Source organism: Ailuropoda melanoleuca, chromosome 12, assembly GCF_002007445.2.
Source record: "Ailuropoda melanoleuca isolate Jingjing chromosome 12, ASM200744v2, whole genome shotgun sequence".
NCBI lineage: Eukaryota > Metazoa > Chordata > Mammalia > Carnivora > Ursidae > Ailuropoda > Ailuropoda melanoleuca.
In genome coordinates, this window is record NC_048229.1 from 54,751,322 (window position 1) to 54,774,028 (window position 22,707).

A 22,707-nucleotide genomic window follows, 5' to 3' on the forward strand; every position below is an offset into this window, starting at 1 on the left:
GTTACAGCTGAGAACATGACAAGTCTCACTGATGTGCTAACAGAAACAGACAATAGACAAGTACACAGAGATGTGACCACAGTCACGAAAGACAAGTTAGGCCAAGGGGTAGGCATATGGAGGGTGCAAGAACGGTTGTGTTTGGAGAGGCAGGCATAGCCTTCCCATAAGGGGCACCGGGAGAGTTGAGGGGTGTGAGGCAGGGGACCACGAACCATGATGATGTCTGGAGGAAGAGGGAACCAGGCAGAGACAATGGCAAGAAAAAGGAGGAGGAGGGGAGGAAGAGAAGGGAAGGACAAAGGGAGGAAGAAGACTTGTTTTGAGTCTTCTGTGCTCAAAATGCTTATTACGAGTTAATTGGTTTTTTTTTTTTTTTGCATGTAATTTAACAAAAGGCTGGACCTGCAGCAGGAGCCCTCCACCGGAAGAGACCTCATCACTACAGCCTCCCCTTCCTTCCCCTCCCCTGGGCAGAGGCGGGGTGGGGGGGGGCGCGTCTAACCTTCCCTAGGCCATGGGGATGTCAGGCGGCTTGCTGTCTGAGCCAGTTTGTCCTACCAGGGAAAGTCAGGCAGCCCCCGCTGAGTAGCCCTGTGATGGGCATCCTGGGGGCTAGGGCTTTGCTCACATTCTGGATGGTTTCCTTAGGCTAGGTTCTCAACGTGGACTTCTAAAGGAATATAGAGACTTCACTTTTATGAAGTTAAAAGGCACATAATATAAAATTTACCATTTTAATCATTTTAAGCACTTAAAATATTCAGTGGTAGCAATCACATTCACACCGCCGTGCAACCATCACCACCATCTATCCCCGGGGCTCTTCTCATTTTGTACAATCAACACTCTATGCCCGTTATCCAATAACTCTCCAATTCCCCCCTCCCCAGCCCCTGGCTGCCACCATTCTGCCTTCTGTCTGTATGGTTTAGATACTCGTGTAAGTGCAATCATAGAACGTTTGTCTTTTCGTGACTGGCTTATTTCATCCAGCATAATATCCTCCACGTTTAGCCACGTTCTATATTGCAGAATTTCCTTCCTGCGTAAGGCTAAATAATATTCCATTGTGTGAATATACCACATGCTGCTTCTGTATTCCTCCGCTGATGCCCACTTGGGTTGCTTCTGTGTTTCAGCTGTTGCAAATAATGCTGTTGTGAACCTTTGAGACTCTGTTTTCAGTTCTTTTGAGTAGATGCCCAGAAGCGGAATTGCTGGGTCATATAGTACTTCTATTTTTAATTTGTCTGAGGACTCACCATCCTGTTTTCCACAGCAGCTGTACCATTTTACATGCCCACCAGCAGTGCACAGGGGTTCCAATTTCTCCACATCTTCGCCGGTTTTTGTTGTTTTCTGTTTTGTTTTGTTTTTTGATAGTAGCTATCCTAATGGGTGTGAGGTGGTATCAATCTCATTCTAAGTTTTTTTTTAAGATTTTATTTATTTATTTGAGAGAGAGAGAGACCACATGTGTGCATGAGCAGGGGAAGAGGCAGAGGGAGAGGGAGAAGCAAACTCTCCACTGAGCAGGGAGCCCAGTGCGGGACTTGATCTCAGCTCCCCAGGATTATGACCTGAGCCAAAGGCAGCTGCTTAACCGACTGAGCCACCCAGGCGCCCCTCATTGTAGTTTTGATTTGCATTTCCCTGAGGATTGGTGATACCGAGCATGTTTCATGTACTGATTGCCCATTCATGTATCTTTTTTGCAGAAATGTCACTTCAAGGCCTTTGCCCATTTTTTAATTGAGTTGTTGGTCTTTTTGTTGTTCAGATCCAGGCATTAAGTTTTGTTACTGAATTGTAGGCATTCTGTGTATATTCTGATTTTAAATCCCTTGTCAAATAGCTGTTTTTCAAATAATTTCTCCCATTCTGTGGGTTGCATTTTTACTCTGTGGATAGTGTGTCTTTTGATGCACAAAATCTTTAAAATTTTCCTGAGTCCAATTTGTGTGTGTATATATTTATATCTATCTATCTATCTATAGATAGATAGATAGATATTTGATTACCTGTGACTTTTGGTAAGAGGAAATCATTGCCAAATCATTGTGATTCAGCTTTTGTCTTATGTTTTCTCTTAAGAGTCTTATTGTTTTGGGTCTTGTATTTAGGCCCTTGATCCTTTTTGAGTGAATTTTATATGTGGTGTCAAGTAAGGGTCCAACTTCATTCTTTTGCATGTGGATATCCAGTTTGCCCAGCACCATTTATTGAAAAGACTATCCTTTCCCCGTTGAATGGTCTTGGCACCTTTGTCAAAAATCATTTGGCCACATATGCAAGGGTTTATTTCTGCACTTTCTAATCTATCCCATTTGTCTCTACTGTTGACCCTGGAACAACGTGGGGGTTAGGAGTGCTGACCCCGACGCTGTCAAAAATCCACGCATAACTTTTGACTCTCTGGACACTTACCTACTGAGAGCAGACAATGGACCAGAAGCCTTATCAATAATAGGAACAGTCGTTTAACACGTCCTTTGTGTGTTGTATGTACTATATGCTGTGTTCTTACAATAAAGGAAGCTAGAGAAAAAAATGTTATTAAAGAAAATTGTAAGGAAGAGAAAATACATTTACAATACTGTATTTCTTGAAAGAAATTCATTTACAAATGGGCTCACGCAGTTCAAACCCGTCTTGTTCAAGAGTCAACTCTATGTCTGTTTTTATGCCAACACCACACTGTTTTGACTTACTTGGCAGTAAGTTTCGAAATCAGGAATTATGGGTCTTCCAGTTTTGTTCTTCTTTTTCAGGATTCTTTGGCTATTTGGGGTCTGTTGAGATTCCATATGAATTTTGGGATGGGTTTTTCTGTTTCTGAAAAAAAATATCATTGGGATTTTGATAGGTATTATGTCGAATCTGTAGATGGCTTTGGATAATATTGACATTTTAACAGTATTAAGTCTTCCAGTCCGTGAACCTATCATGTGTTTCTATTTATTTATGCCTTTAATTTCTTTCGACAGTGTTTTGTAGTGTTCAGTGTACACGTTTTTTCGCCTCCTTGGTTAATTTCTAAGTATTTTATCCTTTTTGATGCTGTGGTGCATGGAATTGCTTTTGTAATTGTCCTTTCAGATTCGACATCATTTGTGTAGAGAAACACAACTGATTTTTGTGTGTTGGCTTTGTATACTGCAACTTTGCCAAATTCTTGTATTAGTTCTAACAGTTTTTCTACATATAAGAATATTGTATATCATCTGCAGACAGATAATTTTACTTCTTCCTTTCTGATTTAGATGCATTTTATTTCTTTTTCTTACCTAATTGCTCTAGCTCAAAATTCCACTACTCTGTTGAATTGGGGAAAGCAGACACCCTTGCCTTGTTCCTTATTTTAGAGAAAAAGCTTTCAGTCTTCCACCATTGAGTATGATATTTGCTATGAGTTTGCATACTTGGCTTTTCTTATGTGAAGGTAGTTTCCTGTATTCCTAGTTGGTTGAGTTTTTTAAAAAAAATATTGAAAGGGTGTTGAATTTTGTCAAATGCATTTTCTGTATCAACCAAGATGATCGTTTGTGTTTTCTTTTCCTTTTGTTGATGTGGTGTATTCCACTGATCAATTTTCATGTGTTAAACCATCCTTATATTCCAGGAATGAATCCCACTTGGTTATGGTGTATAATCCTTTTTTTAAAAAAAAAATTATTTATTTATTTACTTATTTATTTGAGAGAGAGAACGCACACACACATAAGCACAGGGGGAGGGGCAGAGGGAGAAGGAGAGAGAGAATCTCAAGCAGACTCCCTGCTGAGAGCAGAGCCCAATGCCGGGCTCTATCTCATGACCCTGAGATCATGACCTGAGCCAAAATCAAGAGCCAGACACTTAACTGACTGAGCCACCCAGACATTCTAGTGTATGATCCTTTTAATAGGCTTTGCATTCAGTTTACTAGTATTTTGAGGATTTTCACAGTAATGTTCATAAGGGATATTAGTCTGTAGTTTTCTTATAGTGTCTTTGTCTGGCTTTGGTATCAGAGTTATGCTGACCTGATAGAGTAAGTTAGGAAGTGTTTCCTCCTCTCTCATTTTTGGGAAAGTTCGGGAAGAATTGGTATGAGTTCTTCTTTAAACGTGTGGTGGAATTCACCAGTGAAACCCTCAGGTCCAGGGCTTTTCCTCATTGGGAGATTTTGCATTACTGATTTAATCTCCTTATTAGCTACATCTCTGTTTAGATTTTCTATTATTTGTAAGTTAGTCTTGGTAGGTTGTGTGTTTCTAGAAATTTCTCCATTTTATCTAGGTTTTCCAATTTGTTGGCATACAGTTGTTCATAATACTCTCATAATCCTTATTATTTCTGTAGAAATGGTACACTTTCAGTTCTGATTCTAGTAAGTTGAATCTTCTCTCTTTTTTTTTTAGTCTGTCTAACTAAAAGTTTGTTGATTTTGTTGATCTTTTTAAGAACCAATTTTGGTTTCATTGATTTTCTCTATTGTCTTTCTGTTCTCCATTTCATTTATTTCTGCTGTAATACTTGTCATTTCCCTTTTTTCTGGTGGTTTTGGTTTTGGTTTGTTCTCCTTTTTCTAGTTCCTTAAACTGTAAGTTAATCTGTTGGTTTGAGATCTTCCTTGTGTTTTAGTATAAGCATTTGCAACGATAAATTTTTCCCTGAGCACAGTGTCCGATAAGTTTTGGTGTGTTGTGTTTTTTATTTCATTTATCTTTGAGTGTTTTCCAACCTCCCCTGTGATTTCTTTGCTCTATTGGTTGTTTAAAAGTGTGTGGTTTATGGGACGCCTCGGTGGCTCAGTCAGTTAAGCATCTGCCTTCAGCTCAGGTCATGATCCCAGGATCCTGGGATTGAGTCCCACATCCAGCTCCTTGCTCGATGGGAAGTCTGCTTCTCCCTCTGTCTGCCGTTCCCCCTGCTTGTGCTCTCTTGCTTTCTCTGACAAATAAGTAAGACCTTAAAAAATAAATAAATAAAAATGTGTGTTTTAATTTTGACAGTTTTGTGAATTTTCCAGTTTTCTTTATGTTACTGGTTTCTCGTTTCATCTCATGGTCAGAGAAGATACTTTGTGTGATATCTGTCTTTCAAAATCTATTGAGACTTAATCTGTGGCCCAAAATATGGTCCATCCTGGGAAATGTTGCATGTGTACTTGAGAAGAGTGTATATGCTCTTGTTGGGTAGAGTGTTCTCTGTGTCTGTTATCTAGTTGGTTTATTGTGTTGCTTAAGTCCACTATTTCCTTACTTCTCTTCTGGTGGTTCTATTATTGCGAGTGGGGCATTGACATCTGCGAATACTATTGTAAAACTGTCTGTTTCTCCATTTTGATGGCCTGTGATTAGGTATGTAAATGTTCATAATTATTTTTTAAGATTTTATTTATTTACTTGAGAGAGAGCAAGCACAGAGGGAGAGGGAGAAGTAGACTCCCTGCTGAGCAGCAGAGAGCCTGACCCGGGGCTCAATCCCAGAACCCCAAGATCATGACCTGAGCTGAAGGCAGATGCTTAACTGACTGAGCCACCCAGGTACCCCATAAATGTTTATAATAATTATTATATCTTCTTGCTGTATTGAAAGTTTTATTATTATATAATGTCCTTTTTTGTCTCTTGTAACCTTTTTTGATTTAAAGTCTATTTTCTGTGATATTAGTATAGCCATTCCTATTCTCTTTTGGTTATTATTTGCATGGAATATCTTTTTCTTCTTTTTACTTACAATCTGTTTTTGTCCTTGTATGCCAAGTGAGTTTCTTATAGACGGCAGATAGTTGAATCATGTGTTTTTATCCATTCTGCCAATCTCTGATGAGAGAGTTTAATCCATTTACATTTAAAATATTGACTGAAAAGGAGGGACTTATTTCTGTCATTGTGCTATTTGTTTTTTATAGGCTTTATAGCTTTTTTGTCCTTCACTTCCTGCATTCTGTCTTCTTTTAGGTTTAGTTAATTTTTTGTACTGAAATGTTTAAATTTTTTTAAATTTCCATGTGTGTATATTCTATAGCTATGTTCTTTGTGGTTACCATGGGGATTGCATTTAACATCCTAAAGTTACAACATTCTAATTTGAATTTATAGTAGCTTAACTTCAGTAACATACAAAAACTCTGCTGCTTTACAGCTCTGTCCCTACTCCTTTTAGTTGTTGATGGCTCAAAATTACATCTTTATATAATATTGTGTGCCCCAAAACATAAACTAATCATTCCTTTAAATGCTTAGTTTCCTAAATTATGTAGAAAAGAAGATTTAGAGTTACAAACCAAAGTTACAATGAGACTAGCTTTTACACTAATAATTGTTTTTCTTTAAATGCATTAGGCTCTTAAATCGTAGAAAGCAAAAAGTACAGTTACAAACCATTGTTACAATAATACTGGCTTTTATAATTGCCTATGTACTAACCTTTATGGAGATCTTTTTTTTCTCCATACAGCTTCAAAGTACTGTATAGTGTCCTTTCATTTCACCATGTAGGACTTCCTTGAGCATTTTTTTGTAAGGCAGGGTTAGTGGTGATGAATTCCCTAAGCTTTTTTCTTTTTTCTTAATTTAAGTTCAATTAGGGGGTGCCTGGGTGGCTCAGTTGGTTAAGCAGCTGCCTTCTGCTCAGGTCATGATCCCAAAGTCCTGGGATCGAGCCCCGCATCAGGCTCCCTGATTAGCCGGGAGCCTGCTACCCCCTTTCCCTCTGCCCCTCCCCCACCCCACTCTTGCTCTCTCACTCTGCTCTCTCTCTCTCTCAAATAGATAAATAAAATATTTTAAAAATAAATTCAATTTAATGAACATGTAGTGTATTATTATTTTCAGGAGTAGAATTTAGTGATTTATCAGTTGCATATAACACCAGCGCTCATTCCCTCAAGTGCCCTCCTTAATGCCCGTCACCCAGTTACCCAATTCCCCCATACACCCCACTTCCAAAAATCCTCAGTTTGTTTCCTAGAGTTAAGAGTCTCTTATGGTTTGCCTTCCTCTCTGTTTTGCTGTTTTTCAGTCTTTTTGTTCATCAGCTTCAGTAATGTCCACTGTCCCATCTTGAAGTTCACTGATTTCTTCCGCCTGTTCAAATCTGCCTTTGAATCCCTGTAGTGAATTTTCCATCTCAGTGATTGTAGTCACCAGCTTCAGAATTTCTTTTTGATTTCTCTTTAAGTTTTCTCTTCATTGATGTTTTCATTTTGTTCACACATAGTTTTCTTAACTCTCTCTTTCTTTACTTCTTTGAGCATTTTAGACAGTTTTTTAAAAAAGATTTTGTTTTTAAGCAGTCTCCACACCCAGTGTGAGGCTCAAACCCACAGCCCTGAGATCAAGAGCGGCACGCTCCGGTGACTGAGCCAGGCAGGTGCTTCTTTAAGATAGTTGTTTTAAAATCATTGTCTGATAGATCTGCCATTAAGTCTTTCTCAGGGACAGATTCTGTTCATTTTTTTTTCTTCGAATGAGTCATACTTTCCTGTCTCTTCATACGCTTTGTGATTTTTGTCGTTGAACACTTGACATTTGAGTATGATAATTGGTAACTCTGGAAATCAGATTCTCTCCTTTCCCCACAGTTTGCTGGGGTTTTGTTATTGTTTCTGTTTACCGTGTTGGTTTTTTTTTATGTTGTTGTGGGCTGTCTCTGTGCCGAGGATCAGTCTGAGGTGTCAACCTGACGTCTTCTTCTGTCTTTTCTGAGTTTTCCTTGGGCATAGGTGGTCATTTTCTAATTTTCTCCTCATATGCAGTCATTTTTGAATGTCCTAGTCTTTAATGTCTTGCTCCAGAAAGGGGGAAAAGGGGGGCGCCTGGGTGGCACAGCGGTTAAGCGTCTGCCTTCGGCTCAGGGCGTGATCCCGGCGTTATGGGATCGAGCCCCACATCAGGCTCCTCCGCTATGAGCCTGCTTCTTCCTCTCCCACTCCCCCTGCTTGTGTTCCCTCTCTCGCTGGCTGTCTCTCTCTGTCGAATAAATAAATAAAATCTTTAAAAAAAAAAAAAAAAAAAGAAAGGGGAAAAGGGAAGGATAATGGTAGGGACAAAGGGATCTGGCCCTTTCAATCTCCTGAGACTTTAACCAGAGGGAGAGGGTCATGCAGCAATGAGGGGTGGTACCACGGACTGCTTGCCTTTTCTTTCTGTACCTCTGTGATCAGAAGCAGTAATCAGCAGGCAGAGCACAAATCTCCAATATTTGGAGGACAAGGTCCTCTTTACTCACCCCGATTCTTGTAAGTTGTGTGCAAGCCGCCCCAGGAACATACACACAGCTCTCTGCCGTGTGGCCGGGTCTGGGGTATGGATAGCTGCTACTGGGCTTAGAGCCGGAACTGGCCGAAATGAACCCCATTTACCCCCCAACGCATTCCTCTGGAAGAGACTCCTGAGTTCCAGAACAGTTCTGTCGGATAGATTGTGCCCGTGCACTTGTGGTCTCAGTGGGGAGACAGAGTCCTGGTGCTTTCCTCTGCCATCTTCCCAACATCCTCTCCTCGACTTTTGTTTTTAAAGTATTTGAGACCACGTTTCTAAGTTTCTCTCCTAAAGTACCGTGCAGGTGTAGAGGCTGCAGGCGGCTGGGAGGTTGCATGATACCCCCAACACCCATCTCCTTGGGGGAGGGTTGGAGCCCGTACGGTCACCAAACCCCCAAACTCCCCTCAGCCTCTTGCCTTGGTGGTTCTTTCTGCCCCTCATGGGAAATGGAGGGAGCATTCAAACCCTGGGGAGCTGGGACTCTGGGGCATTCAGATCTTGTTGTGGCTTCTGGTTGTAGAGAGAAATAATCAGAAATAGCTTGCTGACTCAGGTGTCTTCATGGAAGCCTTTTCCCTGCATTCTTGAAGGTGTCCTGTGCATTTCTGGGCCCCGGGATCCTCTTCTTGAAATGGGTGGGTCAGTGTTTCCATAGACAGACTTATCCAGTAGGAGTCAACAAGATGATTTTAGGAGGTGTGCAGTTAGGGCATTCATGTAAATTGAGTCATAACAGGAGAACGCTATCTTCTTTTCAGTTCTCTTTAATCCTTCCAGATTAGTCAAGAAGAAAGTCTCAGTTGGTGCTGGATTAATGCTTCTCACCCTCCTGGACTCCTCTTCAGCAACAGGAGGCCAGGCCCCGATCAGAGCTGTGGGCAGGCATTGACTCTGGTTCTGTTTCAACGGAGTCATTTTGGTTTTGTTTACTTTGTTTGGTTTTTTTTTTCTTCTTTGTTTTGAGGGTTATCTTCTGTTCATGGTGAACTCTACTTTAGAAAACAGAGCTAAATGTGAGATGCTTCTTAGAAAAATTTAAAGGAAATGGTTTTCTGAGTCTCAGATCAGGCAAAAATGTCCTCAAATGTGCATAAAACAACTTAGAAATTATGTGCCTCCCCCTAAAGGGTGAGATTGTGAGATATAAACTTCTCATTATATATTTCTGCAATGTTTAGAACTTTTCAAGTGACCGATTATATTTTATAAGCAGAAAAATAATAAAGATCTATGGAAATGGTAATTTCCTTTGAAAAGAAGATTATTTGTTGAAGGTAGTATGGTGTTTCAGTAGGGAAAAAGTCTCTGGATTCATCATAGGTCTTGTTTATTTATTTAAAATTTTTTTTTTCATTTTGGGGGCACCTGGGTGGCTCAGTCAGTTAAGCGTCAATTCTGGATTTCGGCTCAGGTCATGATCTCAGGGTTGTGAGATCGAGCGTTGGGCTCCCTGCTGGGCATGGAATCTGCTTGAGAGTCAACCTCTCCCTCTCCCTCTGCCCCTCCCCCACCACTCTCTCAAAAAAATTTTTTTTCATTTTTCACTGAGGTATAATTAACATGTGACATTATATTAGTTTCAAGGGTACAACATAATGATTTGATATTTACATGCGTCGCAAAATGATCTCCACAGTAAGTGTAGTGAGCATCTGTCAGCACGCAGTTACAAAAATTTTTTTTTCTGGTGTTGAGGACTTTTAAGATCTCTTAACAACTTTCAAATATGCAAGAGTATTAGTTTTTCCATTTTTCAAGATTTAAAAAAATTTTTTTAAGTAATCTCTACAGCCAACACGGGACTTGAACTCACAACCCCGAGATGAAGAGTCGCATGCCCGTCAGGCGCCCCTGCAATTGAGTATTATTAACTCTAGTCACCCTGCTGTGTATGACGTCCCCATGATGTATTTACTTTATATCTGGAAGTTTGTACCTTTTGACCCCTCCCCCATTTGCCTAGCCCCCACCCAGCCCTCCTTGGCAACCACTAGTCCGTCCTCTGTTATCTTTTGTTTGCTAGGTTGATTCGTTGGTTTGATTTGGTTTTTTAGACTCCACATGTAAATGAGATTATATGGTATTTTCCCTTCTCTGTCTGACTTTGTCCCCCAGAATTCCAAAACCATATTCCTCCGGGATCTTCACCAGCCGCATGGTTGGAGATAAAGAGGGGGTTTCCAGACCTCGGCTTTGTTTCCAGTTGGCTGTAGCTATGCGGAGCCGGGGCCTGTGTGAGAGGAGCTGGCAGAGCCGCAGAGCTGGGGCGCAGGGTGCCAAGGAACAAGCCAGAGACGGAAATGTTAGTCATTGGGAGACACGCACAGGGTTTCATCTAAATAAGGCCATCTTGGTGGCTTTCCTGTCCCCAGCCTTTCAGAGGGCAAGAATCACTTGGCTCTGGTTTGCTGGAGAAGCAGGGCGCCAAGTGCGAGGGAACACAGAACTAGTCTCCCCCAACTGGGAGTGGAGAGCTGGGTGTCATCGTGCCTAGAACATTCGTTCCCAAACTTGTCGGCACATGAAAATCACCTGGGGAGCTTTGAGAGGTATAGATGCCTACGTTCCAGTCCGAGAGATGATGCTGTGATTGGTCCAGGGTGTGGCCCCTTGGAGTTTTTGAAAGCACCCCCCCCGCCCCGATGATTCTAATGTGCGAACGAGTTTGGGAACCCCAGACCTGGCCTGGAAGGTCCCGGGAGTGTGGTGGGTGAAAGCCTTCTCATGGAAAGCTCACTGGGTGCTACGTGTGGGTGCTGGGCCCAAACCGCCAGGGCTGGGCGGGGGAGGCAGGGCCACTACCTGGTCACCTGCCGGCTCTAGGGCACTCTGGTTCCAGAGGAGGGTATATCTGGAAACCCTAGGGGGTCCTTTGATGGAAAGAGCAAGCCTTTTGAGCAGGAAGGTGGTGGGGGTAAGGAGGTGACTTAACGCGGTGATATGGCTGGGACCCAGAGTCCCCAGTCTGCAGTGACGAGAAGAGGGAGACCTCGTTGGATGCGGGGCAGGGACTGCCTGGGCCTGAGGCCCAGAGTGCACACTTGGGCTGCATCGCCCTCTCTGGGTCCCTCGCCACTGCCCAGCTCTGCGCTCCAATCCCCCCAGAGGGCTCCGGACCCAGGGGATGTTGGTTCCTTTGCCGGTTCTGTGGCTGTCTAGCCGTGACCTGGCAAATGCCCTCACCCCTGGGAGCCACGGCATCAGCAAAGCCCTGTGACCGACTGTGAGTCTGGGGGAACCCTGACATTGTGAGGACAGTGAAGATGATGGTTTTCAAAGGAACCGTCAACCCACGTCATCATCCCCCCGCGGAAGCGTGCTGCGTCGAGGACCCCTGTTGCCTGCCCCACCGGCTTTTGTGGGTGAGGGAGGAAACGGCTGCTGACATCTTTCTGCAGCTGCATGCCAGGGGGCACCCCCCATGACAGGGGGGCCACTCCTGGGCTGGGGCTGCACCAGCCTCCCGGAAAAAGCCCACCCGGTTGGTCCAGCCCTGCCTGGGCTGCGTATTTGCTGTGAGGGCCTCTCAGTCTCCCTGTCTATAAAATGGGCCTGGCACGGACTGGCAGCGGGGCCTCTTCCAGCTCCGTCTCCCTTTGCACTGAGGCTCAGGCATCCTCTGAGGCCTCGGACTGTCGCCAGCCACCCCTGGGGGAGGGTGAGGCCCCAGGCTGCTGTCGTCACCCTTGGCAGGGCTTGGCATAGGGCATTCTGAGAGGATGTGAGGGCCCCTGTGGGTCTGGTTCACCCCAGGGTGGCCAAGCCTGACTGTCCACGCGGGCCTGAGAAACCAACTTCCGCGGCACTTTTCTTTTCCTTTCCTTGCAGGATATTTCTGTCCAAGTGTTTGCAGTTCCTTTTGTGACAGGCCCACCTTTCATATGGCCCCACCCACCGTGGCCTCTCTGGTGCTGACGTTAGATGTGAGCCCTTTTTACCTCTGTCCCTCTCTCCCCATTGGCCGTCTTCAGCTGCCCCCTTCTGTCTTCTCTTCTCCCACCCCGGCCCAGGAGCCAGGGGCAGAACCAGGCCTGCCAGTGCCACAGGGACGGGGCTTCCGTTGGCCTGACCCTCCCCACCAGCCCCCAGGGGCAGGAAGGGCAGGTGGGGTCCCCCTGGCAGAGAAGAGGAGACAGATCCCAACAAGCTGGTGGACAAGAAGACAGGTCCACCCAGCCTCCTGGGGGCTCCCCCATAATCCAAGCCCGGGAAGTCAGGAAGAGTGAAGAAGCCAAAGGAACAGTAATCAGAAGTCTGTGACTGAAGCCGTGTCCTCTCTGCCATCCCTCCCTTCCTTCCTTGTACCTTGTGCTGGGGGCCGGGGTTATAGAGGAAACAACAGCAGGGCCATTTGTAATCATAGTCGACATGTTCTGAGCCTTTCTCGTGGGCTGGATGCCACGTGGGGGATTGTGCCTGCTTCATCTCCCAGTGACCTTGCCTGGTAGATGTTAGTACGGTCACAGCAGACTCTGATGGTGCTTCCTGTCACTCACCTCCTTCCCCCCCCAGTCAGCCAGTGCACCCGTCCTCCAGCCACTGTGGGCCTAAGCTGCCAGCATCGGCACCCTTCTGGAAGGATTACCCGTGGCTAATAGCCGTCATCTCATGCAGAGATGCCTCCCTCCCCCACCCATTGGGCATGACCCATAGCCAAAGACTGACTGATATGGAAGTGTAACAGCCCAGCCTCTCTGCCCCCTGACTGGACAGGACAGACTCTGTGGGGTCATTCACACTCCAGAGCTACCCCCCCCAACCCCTACTGCGTGTCAGGCTGAAGCAAGACTTCCCTTACCCTGTCAATAAATAACTTCTGCAGGAACCCCTGTCTTGGGCTCTGCTTCTAGAAGCCTGATCTAGAACATCCCCATTTTACAGCTGGGGAAACTGAGGTACTGAGAGACTAAGTAACCTAACCAAAGCCACACAGCCGGCAACGAGTAGAGACTCAAATCCAGGACCCTGGTGCGAGGCATGCGCTCTGATCCAGAATCAGGCCCTGCCCCGGCCCCCAAGCTATTGCCAGCATGCAGAGGGAAGCAGGTGGGCTGAGAGGAAATGACAATGCGGAGTGGCCAGACCTGCACGGACGAGAAAGAAAAGAACGCTAAGGAGTGAAGGGCAGTGGTGGGGGGCATGGCTTGGTCTGGGAAGGCAGCCTGGAAGGCTTCCTGGAGTAGAGCTGGGTGCAGAGGAGGAGTTAGCCAGGTGGGAGGAAAGGGGAAGGGTGTTGGAGGCAGAGGGTGTGCCAAGCAGGGAGGATGGCAAGGTGGGGCCGTGCGTACTGTCCCATGGCGGCAGGTGCGGGGCAGGTGCGCGAGAGGGCCGGGAGGTGCCCTGCAACCCCATGGCGAAAGACCATCTGTTTATTCATCCTTTGAACCTTCCCTGGCCACCTTATGGGTAGGTGGCACCTGCTTTGTGGCGGGCGTATTAACGCGGTGTGACTTTATCTGAGAGGTGGTGGGAAGCTGATAGGTGGTTCGGCCAGAAACCGAAACCAGAGCAGGACTGAGTGTGGGAAATGGCTCCGGCCAGAGGAATGTGCACGCGTGTTGCGAACACCATTCTGTAGCTCGTCCCACATCACTCAGCCTCTTCCTTTTTAATGACGTCGTGGGGATGTGCCATAATTTAACCTCCTTTTCAGTGGACATTTAGAGTTTTTTCAGTCTTTTACTGCTATAAGCAAGGCCACATTAAGTGTTCCTGAGCGTATCTTGCACGGGATGAATAAATACGTGAGCGTGGGATTGCTAGGCGTGGTTAGGCGGCCTTTGCAATCTTCATAGGTAAAGTTGTGTTGGAATACACTCCCAATAGCAATGCATCCAAATGCCTGTTAATTCACAGCCTTGCCAGCTCTGTAATTTCCTTTACAATCTAAGAGCTGGGAAACCGTATGTCTCTTTTCGTTTATAACATGTATTTCTTTCATTTCCTGTGAGGTTGAACATCTTTTCATATATACTTCAGAACCACTCATATTTCCTTTTCCGTAAACAGTTCGTGTTCTTTGCCCTCTGCTCTATCAGGTCGTTGGTCTTTTTCTTATTGATTTGTACTAACTCTTGATATATCAAAGACATTCATGTCTTTGTCTGTGATGCAGCTCGCAGATACTCTTCCCAGTTTGCCATTTGTCTTTTCCTTTTATTTGTTGAGTTCTTTGGCAATACAAACTTCCGATTTAGAACTGATTGATTTCATTCCCTTTTTTCTTTTATGATTTCTGAGTTTTGTGTCATGTTTAACTAGACCCTCTGTATTGTGAAATTGTTCTTAAAACTTTGCCCCATGTTTTCTTCCAGCACTTAAAAATTTTTAAGTGCCTTTGTGAAATCATAACTTAGAAAAAAATGCATAGAAAATTCAACGTACGACTTCAAGAATTGCTGTAAGTTGAACACCTGTAATCTTCTAGTACTTTTACTGTATAACTTTTTACATTTAAATATTGGCCCCATCTAGACTTTATTTTGGCATAATTTGGGGGATTGAAATCCGTATTTATTGAAAAAGAATAACTTTACAAATGTCATGGAATATTTTAAAATTTGTCATGGGCCAAGCAAAAAAGGAAAATCTCAACGTACTTCCCCAAAGCAGAAATTGCATAGAACTTATTCATTGTACGCATAGTAAAATAAAAAAATTAATGGCAAAGGTTTAAAGAATAACTTAAATGACTCACTTCAAAATTATAATCTACTAGTAATGTAAATTTGATAGAAACTTGACATAAATTTATGGAAATTGGCCAAAAGTGGTTTCTCTTTATTATTTTTTTAAAATGAAAAGACTAGAAATGATTTAAGCAATCCACTCTCATAAGCTTAACGAGTAACAGTCTCAGTAAATCAGGGAAGAGAAGTCAGGAGATAAAAAAAAATGTTTAAAAAAGAAAATTCTACAGAATTGATAAATGGAAATGAAAGTTTTGTTTTGTCTTTTTAAATATAAGAGACAGCAGCTGCTCGCCAATCTAATAAGGAGAAAAAACAAAGCAAAATAAACTGAATAAAATGTGAAGACAAGATTTCTAAATACAGGAAGATATCATAGGCAACTGTGTGCTCTACTAATGTTTGAACTTTTTTTTTTTTTTTTTGAGAGAGAGCATGCATGCTGGGGGGGAGGCAGAGGGAGAGAGAGGATCTCAGGCCGACTCTCTGCTGAGCACGGAGTCTGGTGCGGGGCCCCATACGGACGCTCAACCAGCTGAGCCACCCCGGCGCCCCTCACATTTGAACATTCTTGACAAAATGAACAGTTTTCTCAACTGTGAACATGAAGTGCCAAAAATTAATTAAAAAAAAAAAAAGCAACAAACAGCCTGTTTGTTATGTCCCCAAAGCCCTGTTATGTTTCAGGGCACCTGGGTGGCTCAGTCTGTTAAGCATCTGCCTTCGGTTCAGGTCATGATCCCCCGGTCCTGGGGTCAAGCCCTGTGTTGGGCTCTCTGCTCGGCTGGAAGCCTCCCTCTCCTCCCCACTGTGCTCTCTGTCACTATCTCTGTCTCTCTCTCCCTCTCTCAAATAAATGAAATCTTAAAAAAAAAAAAAAAGTCGTGTTTGGTTTTTTAAAAACTGTTCAAACAGATAGCCTTGGAAAGGACTCTGGCTCTCACTCGGGGGGGAGAGGGGTGCTCTGCGTGACGGAGGCAGCTGCCGTGGGCCGCAGCGTGATGGGGACACTCTGAGCCTCCGTGAAGGGTGTTGGGGCGGGCAGAAGAGGTACCAGGTCTCCTGGTGCAAAGGATCCAGGTGAGAAATGGTGGTGCCGTGTTCAGGTGGCAGCCGTGGAGGAAGTGAGAGTCTGCCGTACACATGGAAAAAGTTAGCCCTCCTTGGCCTGAGCTCCAGGAAGCAGGAAGCCGCCCTTCAGGGACGTGGGGAAGGTGGTGGTGGAAGCAGGCAGCTCGGGCAGGGAGAGGGAGGTCGGGATTCCCTTTGGGACTTAGACATTTTTAAAAACATATGGGGCATCCAAAAGGTAGAGTGGTGAGAACTGAAGTTGTGTAGGCCGAGACGCCCTGGCCTGGCATCCAGCCCATATTCTTTACACTATCTGTTCACCTTCTTCAGCTCATTTTCCAGTGCAAATGTCGTTCTGTCCCCATAACACACACACAGACATTCAACTAAAAAGTAGAATAAAATATATCCTCAATAGGTATGAATTATTTTGATTTGAATTTTTAGCCTCTCTCTGTCATACTTGACGTATGTGTTTATTCTTATTGATTGCCTTCCTGTTTCTATTTTGTTTTATTACGTGACCTTATGGAGGGAAATTCCAATTCTCTGAGCCATCACTGATCATTTCTTGTGCTTATTTATCACCATGGATTTATTTTCTTTACACATTGGGGTAATATCTCAATTTTTTAAAGATTTTATTTATTTTAGAGAGAGAGAGAGAGAGCAAGAGGGGGGAGGGGCAGAGGAAGAAGGAGAGAGAGAATCCCAAGCAGACTCCACACTGAGTGCAGAGCCCGACTCAGGGCTCGCTCCCACAAGCCTGAGATCATGACCCGAGCTGTAATCACGAGTCACATGCTTAACTAAGCCACCCAGGTGCCCCTTCTAGTTTTTAATGTAAATGTCTTTCTGGGTTTTTTTAAATAAAAATATGCCTATTAAAAAGTTCGAATGTAAAACTGGTCCAAGAGAGTACAGTACAGTAGAGGGTTCTCCTTTGCCTGGGTTCCACATACTCCCTCCCCAGACAAAGTCCAATCCCTGGTCTGTTGTGTACCCCTAGAGTTGGTCTCTGTATATGCAAATACACACACACACACACACACACAAATAAGCATTTGCTTAATGAAATACTTTGAAGGTTTTTTGCTTGGCCTAAGATTTTTGTGGTTTGTCCTTGCTGTAATGTGTATCTGTACTTTGCTCCTTTTTATTGCTGAATAATATCGCACTGTACAGATAGACTGTTTTTTGCTTCTCCATTCATGAGCTTTGCATTGCTTTCACTGTTGGGCTGTTGTGGATAGCAAACATTTGTGTGCACATTTTTGTGTGAATGTCTGTTTTCATTTCTCTTGGAGAGAAATCTGAGAGTGGAATGGCTGGGTTCTGTGGTCACTCTGTGGTTAACATTTGAAGGACCTGCCACACTGTTTTCCAAAGGGGCTGCTGTATGTCACATCCCCACCCACAGTATATAAAACTCCCATTTCTCCTCATCCTCGCCAACACTTGTACTGTCTTTTCCTTCATGATGACCCTTCAGTGGGAGTGTGAAATGCCACCTGCTTTCCATACAGAACATTTTCATTCTTAATTAAAAAATAATTCCTTTAATTTAAAACATTGGTGTTACCATGTGTGTTAATACTCTGTATTTTTCCATAGGTTTTCTTTTAATACCATTGATTAATGGGCATGTTTTAAGTGCGTGTGAAGCTACTTTTGATTCCATTCCTTTGGCCAGTTTTTTCTATTTTTAATACCATTCCATAAAGTTTTAATGATAGGTGCTTTAATAAGATGTTCTGTGATGTTTGGAAGCCTCTCCATTACCTCCTGTCTCTCCCAACAAATAGTCTTTGCTATAATTGTCTTCGTTCTCTCGTTTTTATCTCATTCTAACTTAGGCTGTTGATTACAAATATTTGAGGCATATAAACGCTTGTCATATCTGCCCTTTCCTGTCTAAGTGACTGTTATTCTAATTGGATCACGCCGTCCCAAGTATCCTGTGGTAGTTTAAGCAGCACTGCCTTAAATTTACATATTAACTCGGGGGGGGGGGTTCTTCTGCTTTCTGTGGTCTCAGTCAGGTCTGTCTTAGTCATTTCAGGCTGCTGTAACAGAATGGGTGGCTTACACCACACACGTGGGCTCCTCGCGGTTCTGGAGGCTGGGAAGTCCCAAGTCAAGGTGCCAGCAGGTCCGGAGTCTGGCGAGGGCTCTCTTCCTTTGTAGAGGGCCACCCTCGCCTTGTGTCCTGGTGCGGCAGGGGGCAGAGGGGAAGCAGGCTCTCCCCTGCCTCTATCTTGTAAACGCCCTGAACCCTCACGAGGGCTCCATCCTCATGACCCAGGACCAAAGGCCCCACCTCCAAATACAGTCACACCAGGAATGTAGGCTTCAACATATAAATGGGGGGAGGTGGGAGAACACAACTCGTCTTTTCTTCTTTCCAATGACAATGGTTAACCTCTGTTGTGTTTAGAAGGCGCCATGTTTACGTGGATTTATCTAAAGCTCTGGAACTTCGCGGTTCCATCCCTCCCCTCATAGGTACACAGTCTGTGAACACCTGATTTTTGCCTTTCTTCCTTCCTTTCCCGTACTTTCTAGCTACCGTTCTTCTGCCCACTCTATATTGTTAGACGACATCTCTCTTAGGCATGTGAGCCAGGGTGTCATTTCATTGTGTTCTTGGTGAGACATTGATCAACGCCTCTGGGTTTTCTCATTAAGAAGAATGTTTATTCTAGGGGCGCCCGGGTGGCTCAGTCAGCTGAGTGTCTGCCTTCGGCCCAGGTCATGGTCTTGCGGTCGTAAGATCGAGTTCTGCGTGGGCTCCCTGCTCAGTGGGGAGCCTGCTTCTCCCTCTCCCTCTGCCCTTCCCCCCTGCTCATGCTCTCTCTCTCTCATGCTCTCTGTCTCTCTCTCAAATAAATAAAATCTTTTTAAAAAATAGAGAAGAATGTTTATTCTCGACTGCCTCAAAAACTCTTAGAAGATTGGAGATCTTACCCTTTTGGGAGTTTTACTGGGAACGGAAGTTGGCCTCGGTGGTGAGGACTATTCCGTTTTCATCTGAATGAATTAGCTGTTGAGAGTCTGCTGGATTCAAAGGGCTAGTCTGATGCTACAAGTCACTGGGAAGCGAATGTCCGAGTTGGAGGAGGACGAGGGGCTCCCTCTGGGCCACGTGTGGCAGAAGGTGACCCCAGACAGGGTGGGGCTGTACACTGTCCAGGGACAAAAGGAGATGTGGTTGGGGAAGGCTAAGATCTGTGCGTGAGGACAAGGGGAGTCTTCTGGGTCGAATGCCTCTGAGGCGTCTCCGGAGGAGGGGAAGGGGCTGGTGCCTTCCATGCAGCTTTCCTCTTGGGATTGGGAATATTGAGGAGAGCGCCCTGTCTCCTGTCCTTAGGAACTGACCCTATGGAAACAACCTGCAAACCCAGCTCAGAGCACAGGACTTGGCTCGGGTGCTCATGAGGCCTTCTCTGCGGACGCCCTAGAACATCTATGATGAACCAGGAGGCCGAGTAGGTGACCTCTACCCTTTACCTCCTCTCCTTTCCTCCCATCCACTCCTTCACTCCCCTCCTCCTCCCTCCAAGACTGCTCCCTATCCAGGTTCGCCTCACTGGGCTGCCGCTCATACAACAAACCTACCCTTAGCCCCCGTTCAGCTTGAGCGTGAGGGTCATCAGACGCAGAAATCGGGGTTGGGGGGCCTTGAGATAGAACCCAATCTACCCATTTTATAGATGGTGTGACTGCAGGCCAGCTGGAGAGCAGGCCAGACTATGAATCTATCAGCGAGGACAGGCTAGTTTATGCTTTCGTAACAGCCACCAGTGTCCTGGTGCCTTAGGACAACAAAGTCTTATTTCTCTTCCTGCTTCTTGTCTCTTGTCAGTCAACTAGGACCTCTGTTCCACATTATCTTCTTGCTGGCCCGGGCTAAAGGAGCAGCCAAGATCTGGAATAGTGCTGGTCCCTGTGGTAGAGGAAAAGAAAGAACACTGTGAGTTGCACATTGGCTCTTAGAACTTCTGCACAGACGTGACACGAGTCATTCTTTAGCATATTTCATCAACCAAAGCAAGTTTTGTGGCCATGCCTGACTTCGAGGGAGCAGGGAAGTGCCATCCGACCGTGGGCCTAGACAGAGGAGAAAGAGCTTATCTGTGAATAGCCCTAAATGCCTACCACAGTGAGTTAGATACAGAGCTGGGTCAGGAAGACTAGTCTCCTAACTCTGGGGCTGAGGGTCTTTCTACTATAATCCTCTGTCTCCGAGGCTCTTTTCCGTAGAAGCCCCAATGACCGATAATAACATAATGGGTTTTTTCTCCCACGGATGGTTATCCTTAAAGAGCGTAATGTCTTACCCCAAGGGGACCAGGCATTAATGGCAGAAACAAAGGCATTATGTCAGAGTGGCAGGGTGGACACGTTTGAGGGCAAAGGACTTCCCCAAACTCATACCACCTGGACGCTGCTCGCTTCCACCTGACGCCTTGCTGTCCTGGCTGATTGCTCTATGGGCATCATGGACTTGAACCCTATAGCCCAGAAAAGAAGCTGTGCCCTAGGCCATAACCACACCCTCTGACCAAAATCACACTGAGCCCAGGGACTTAGTCCTTGTCCGGTGCCATCTAGGGCTCCAAGGCCTCAGACATTTACTGACCTGACAGGCAAGAAATCTCAGTTCTGAGCCTGGCTGTGCCATGGACTTGCAGTATGACCTTGGGTATGTCCTTGGCCTTAGTCTTCCTATACATTCAGTGGGAATGGTGATCCCTGCCTACCCCACGGATGTGAGCATGTTTCATGGATACTAAAGCTCTGTGGCAGAGCGAGGAACTATTGCTATCAGTCCAGTTGCCAGGGTATGGCCAGAGGGGGCTGGGGACACGTGCCTTTGCTGGGCGTCAAGGGGAGCAGCTGCCGTCTGAACCCCAGGACATAGAGTCCTGCACCCCAGCCTCTGAGAGTTGGTAAGTCTGCTCCTCCTGGGTGAGCCTCCCACTGTTTTCAGAGTTGGAAGTGGGGTCTCTGCAGCCGTGAGGATTATACGAGACACATAAAGCACTTAGAACAGTACCTCGCCCACAGTCTGTGCTTTCTAAGTGTTTGCTACTATTCTTAAGGAACTAGTACCAGATTTGGAAAGGTTATAGCATATTCCACCATGTGATGGACCACCAGTTAGTTAACAAATCCCCAATTTTTGGACATTTAGGTTGCTTCCAATTTTTATCTATTATAAATAACCTTGCAGTGACAAACTTTGTAATTAAAATTTTTATGTACACCCATAATTATTTCCTAAGGCTAGAGTGCTAGAAATAGAATTGCTGAATCAATGTTTTAAAAAAATTTTTAAGCTTTGCTATGTAAGTGCCCCTTGCCTTATCCTGCTACTCCTACCGGCAGGTTGTTTGAGAGCGCCAGTTTAGAAGGGGAGAATTTGCTGAAAGAGAGATAGTTTGTATTAGGTAGGATTCGATTTCACTGTGAGTATCAAAAAGCCCTAAACAATAGTGCTTTAAATAGAAATGTATTTCCTTGTCATGTCAGAGAAACTCAGGACAGGTGGAAAGCCTTACCCTCCACCTTCTTCTGCCCTGGCTTCCACTTCATGATCCAGTATGGCTGCCCAAGGTGCAGCCATCACGTTGACATCCCAACCAACAGGAGGAAGCGAAGAAGGAAATATAACACTTCCGCCTGTATCCCATTGGCCAAAACTTAGTAAGATGGCCTATTCTAACTGCAAGGGAGGCTGGGAAATAGAGTTTATTCCAGACGACCAGGAAATATTCAGGGGTTCTAATGCTAAGGAAGAAGCAGAGAACAGATTTGGGGGGTACAACTCATTGTCTCTGCCATGAGCTTAGCTCAGACAGCAGCACAAATAGGTCCATGGAAACGAGAAAAAATAAAGCATCCCCAGGGGACCATCCACAAGGGATGAACTGAACCCTTCCAGAGCCAGGACACCGGCACAAATTAGCAGGGGGGTAAGGAGTCCAAAAGCTGACTGTTCTCTGGGACCGATCCCTGGGCACAGGCAGGGAGACAGCACAAAGAAGCCACTTGTCTGCCTTTCCACTGCCCCCCCAGATGTGGGAGGTGGTTCTTGACTACCCCTTTGGCTTCCTACCAGCTGACTTGTCCCCTGCTCCCTTGCCCCCCAGCTCACCTGTCCTCCAACTCACCTGTCCCCCAATATCTGCTCCCCCGCTCACCTGCCTACCCTGTCCCTGCAGGGCCAGCTCTCATGGACCCCGTTAGCCTCCAGCTGGGCACCAGCCACCTATGGAGCTGGCTCGTGAGGCTGCTCAGCAAAGACCCAGAATGGCTGAATGCCAAGGTGAAGTTCTTCCTCCCCAAGATGGACCTGAGCTCCGGGGACAAGGCCCAGGATGCCGCACAGGGGGTCATCCTGCAACTCGGAAGACTGCACACTCAAGGCCGGGCCACTTGGCAGGCGTTCATCCATTGCGTGTGCATGGAGCTTGACGTGCCGCTGGACCTGGAGGTGCCGCTGCTGAGCACTTGGGGCCACGGAGATGGTAAGGGCAGGAGGAACAGGCGCAGAGCAGCCAGTCAGCCCCGTCATGGGGACCAGGGAGGCCCGGGGAAGGCTGGGACCCACCTGAGTCACACAAAGATGACATAGTCAAGCCAGGAACCAAATTGTATGTTTTGGAGCACTTTCCAGAGTAAAT

The 22,707-nt window shown here is 45.5% G+C and overlaps 1 protein-coding gene across 15 annotated transcripts in view; it reads left to right on the plus strand.

Moving 5' to 3' along the window:
• The window catches only part of NLRC5 (NLR family CARD domain containing 5), an 85,724-nt gene that overhangs the window by 6,720 nt on the left and 56,297 nt on the right, over positions 1-22,707 (plus strand). For 13 of the 15 annotated variants that reach the window (XR_004619191.1, XM_034639287.1, XM_034639300.1 and 10 more), the window contains exons 2-4: positions 19,389-19,506; positions 19,884-19,991; positions 22,246-22,551. Coding sequence is in view for 14 of the 15 variants with exons in the window: in XM_034639287.1 (XP_034495178.1) it covers positions 22,257-22,551 (295 nt within the window). In the remaining variant the exon portion in view is untranslated. The remainder of the gene's footprint in view (positions 1-19,388; positions 19,507-19,883; positions 19,992-22,245; positions 22,552-22,707) is intronic. The other 2 variants (XM_034639289.1, XM_034639288.1) reach the window with 1 other exon arrangement.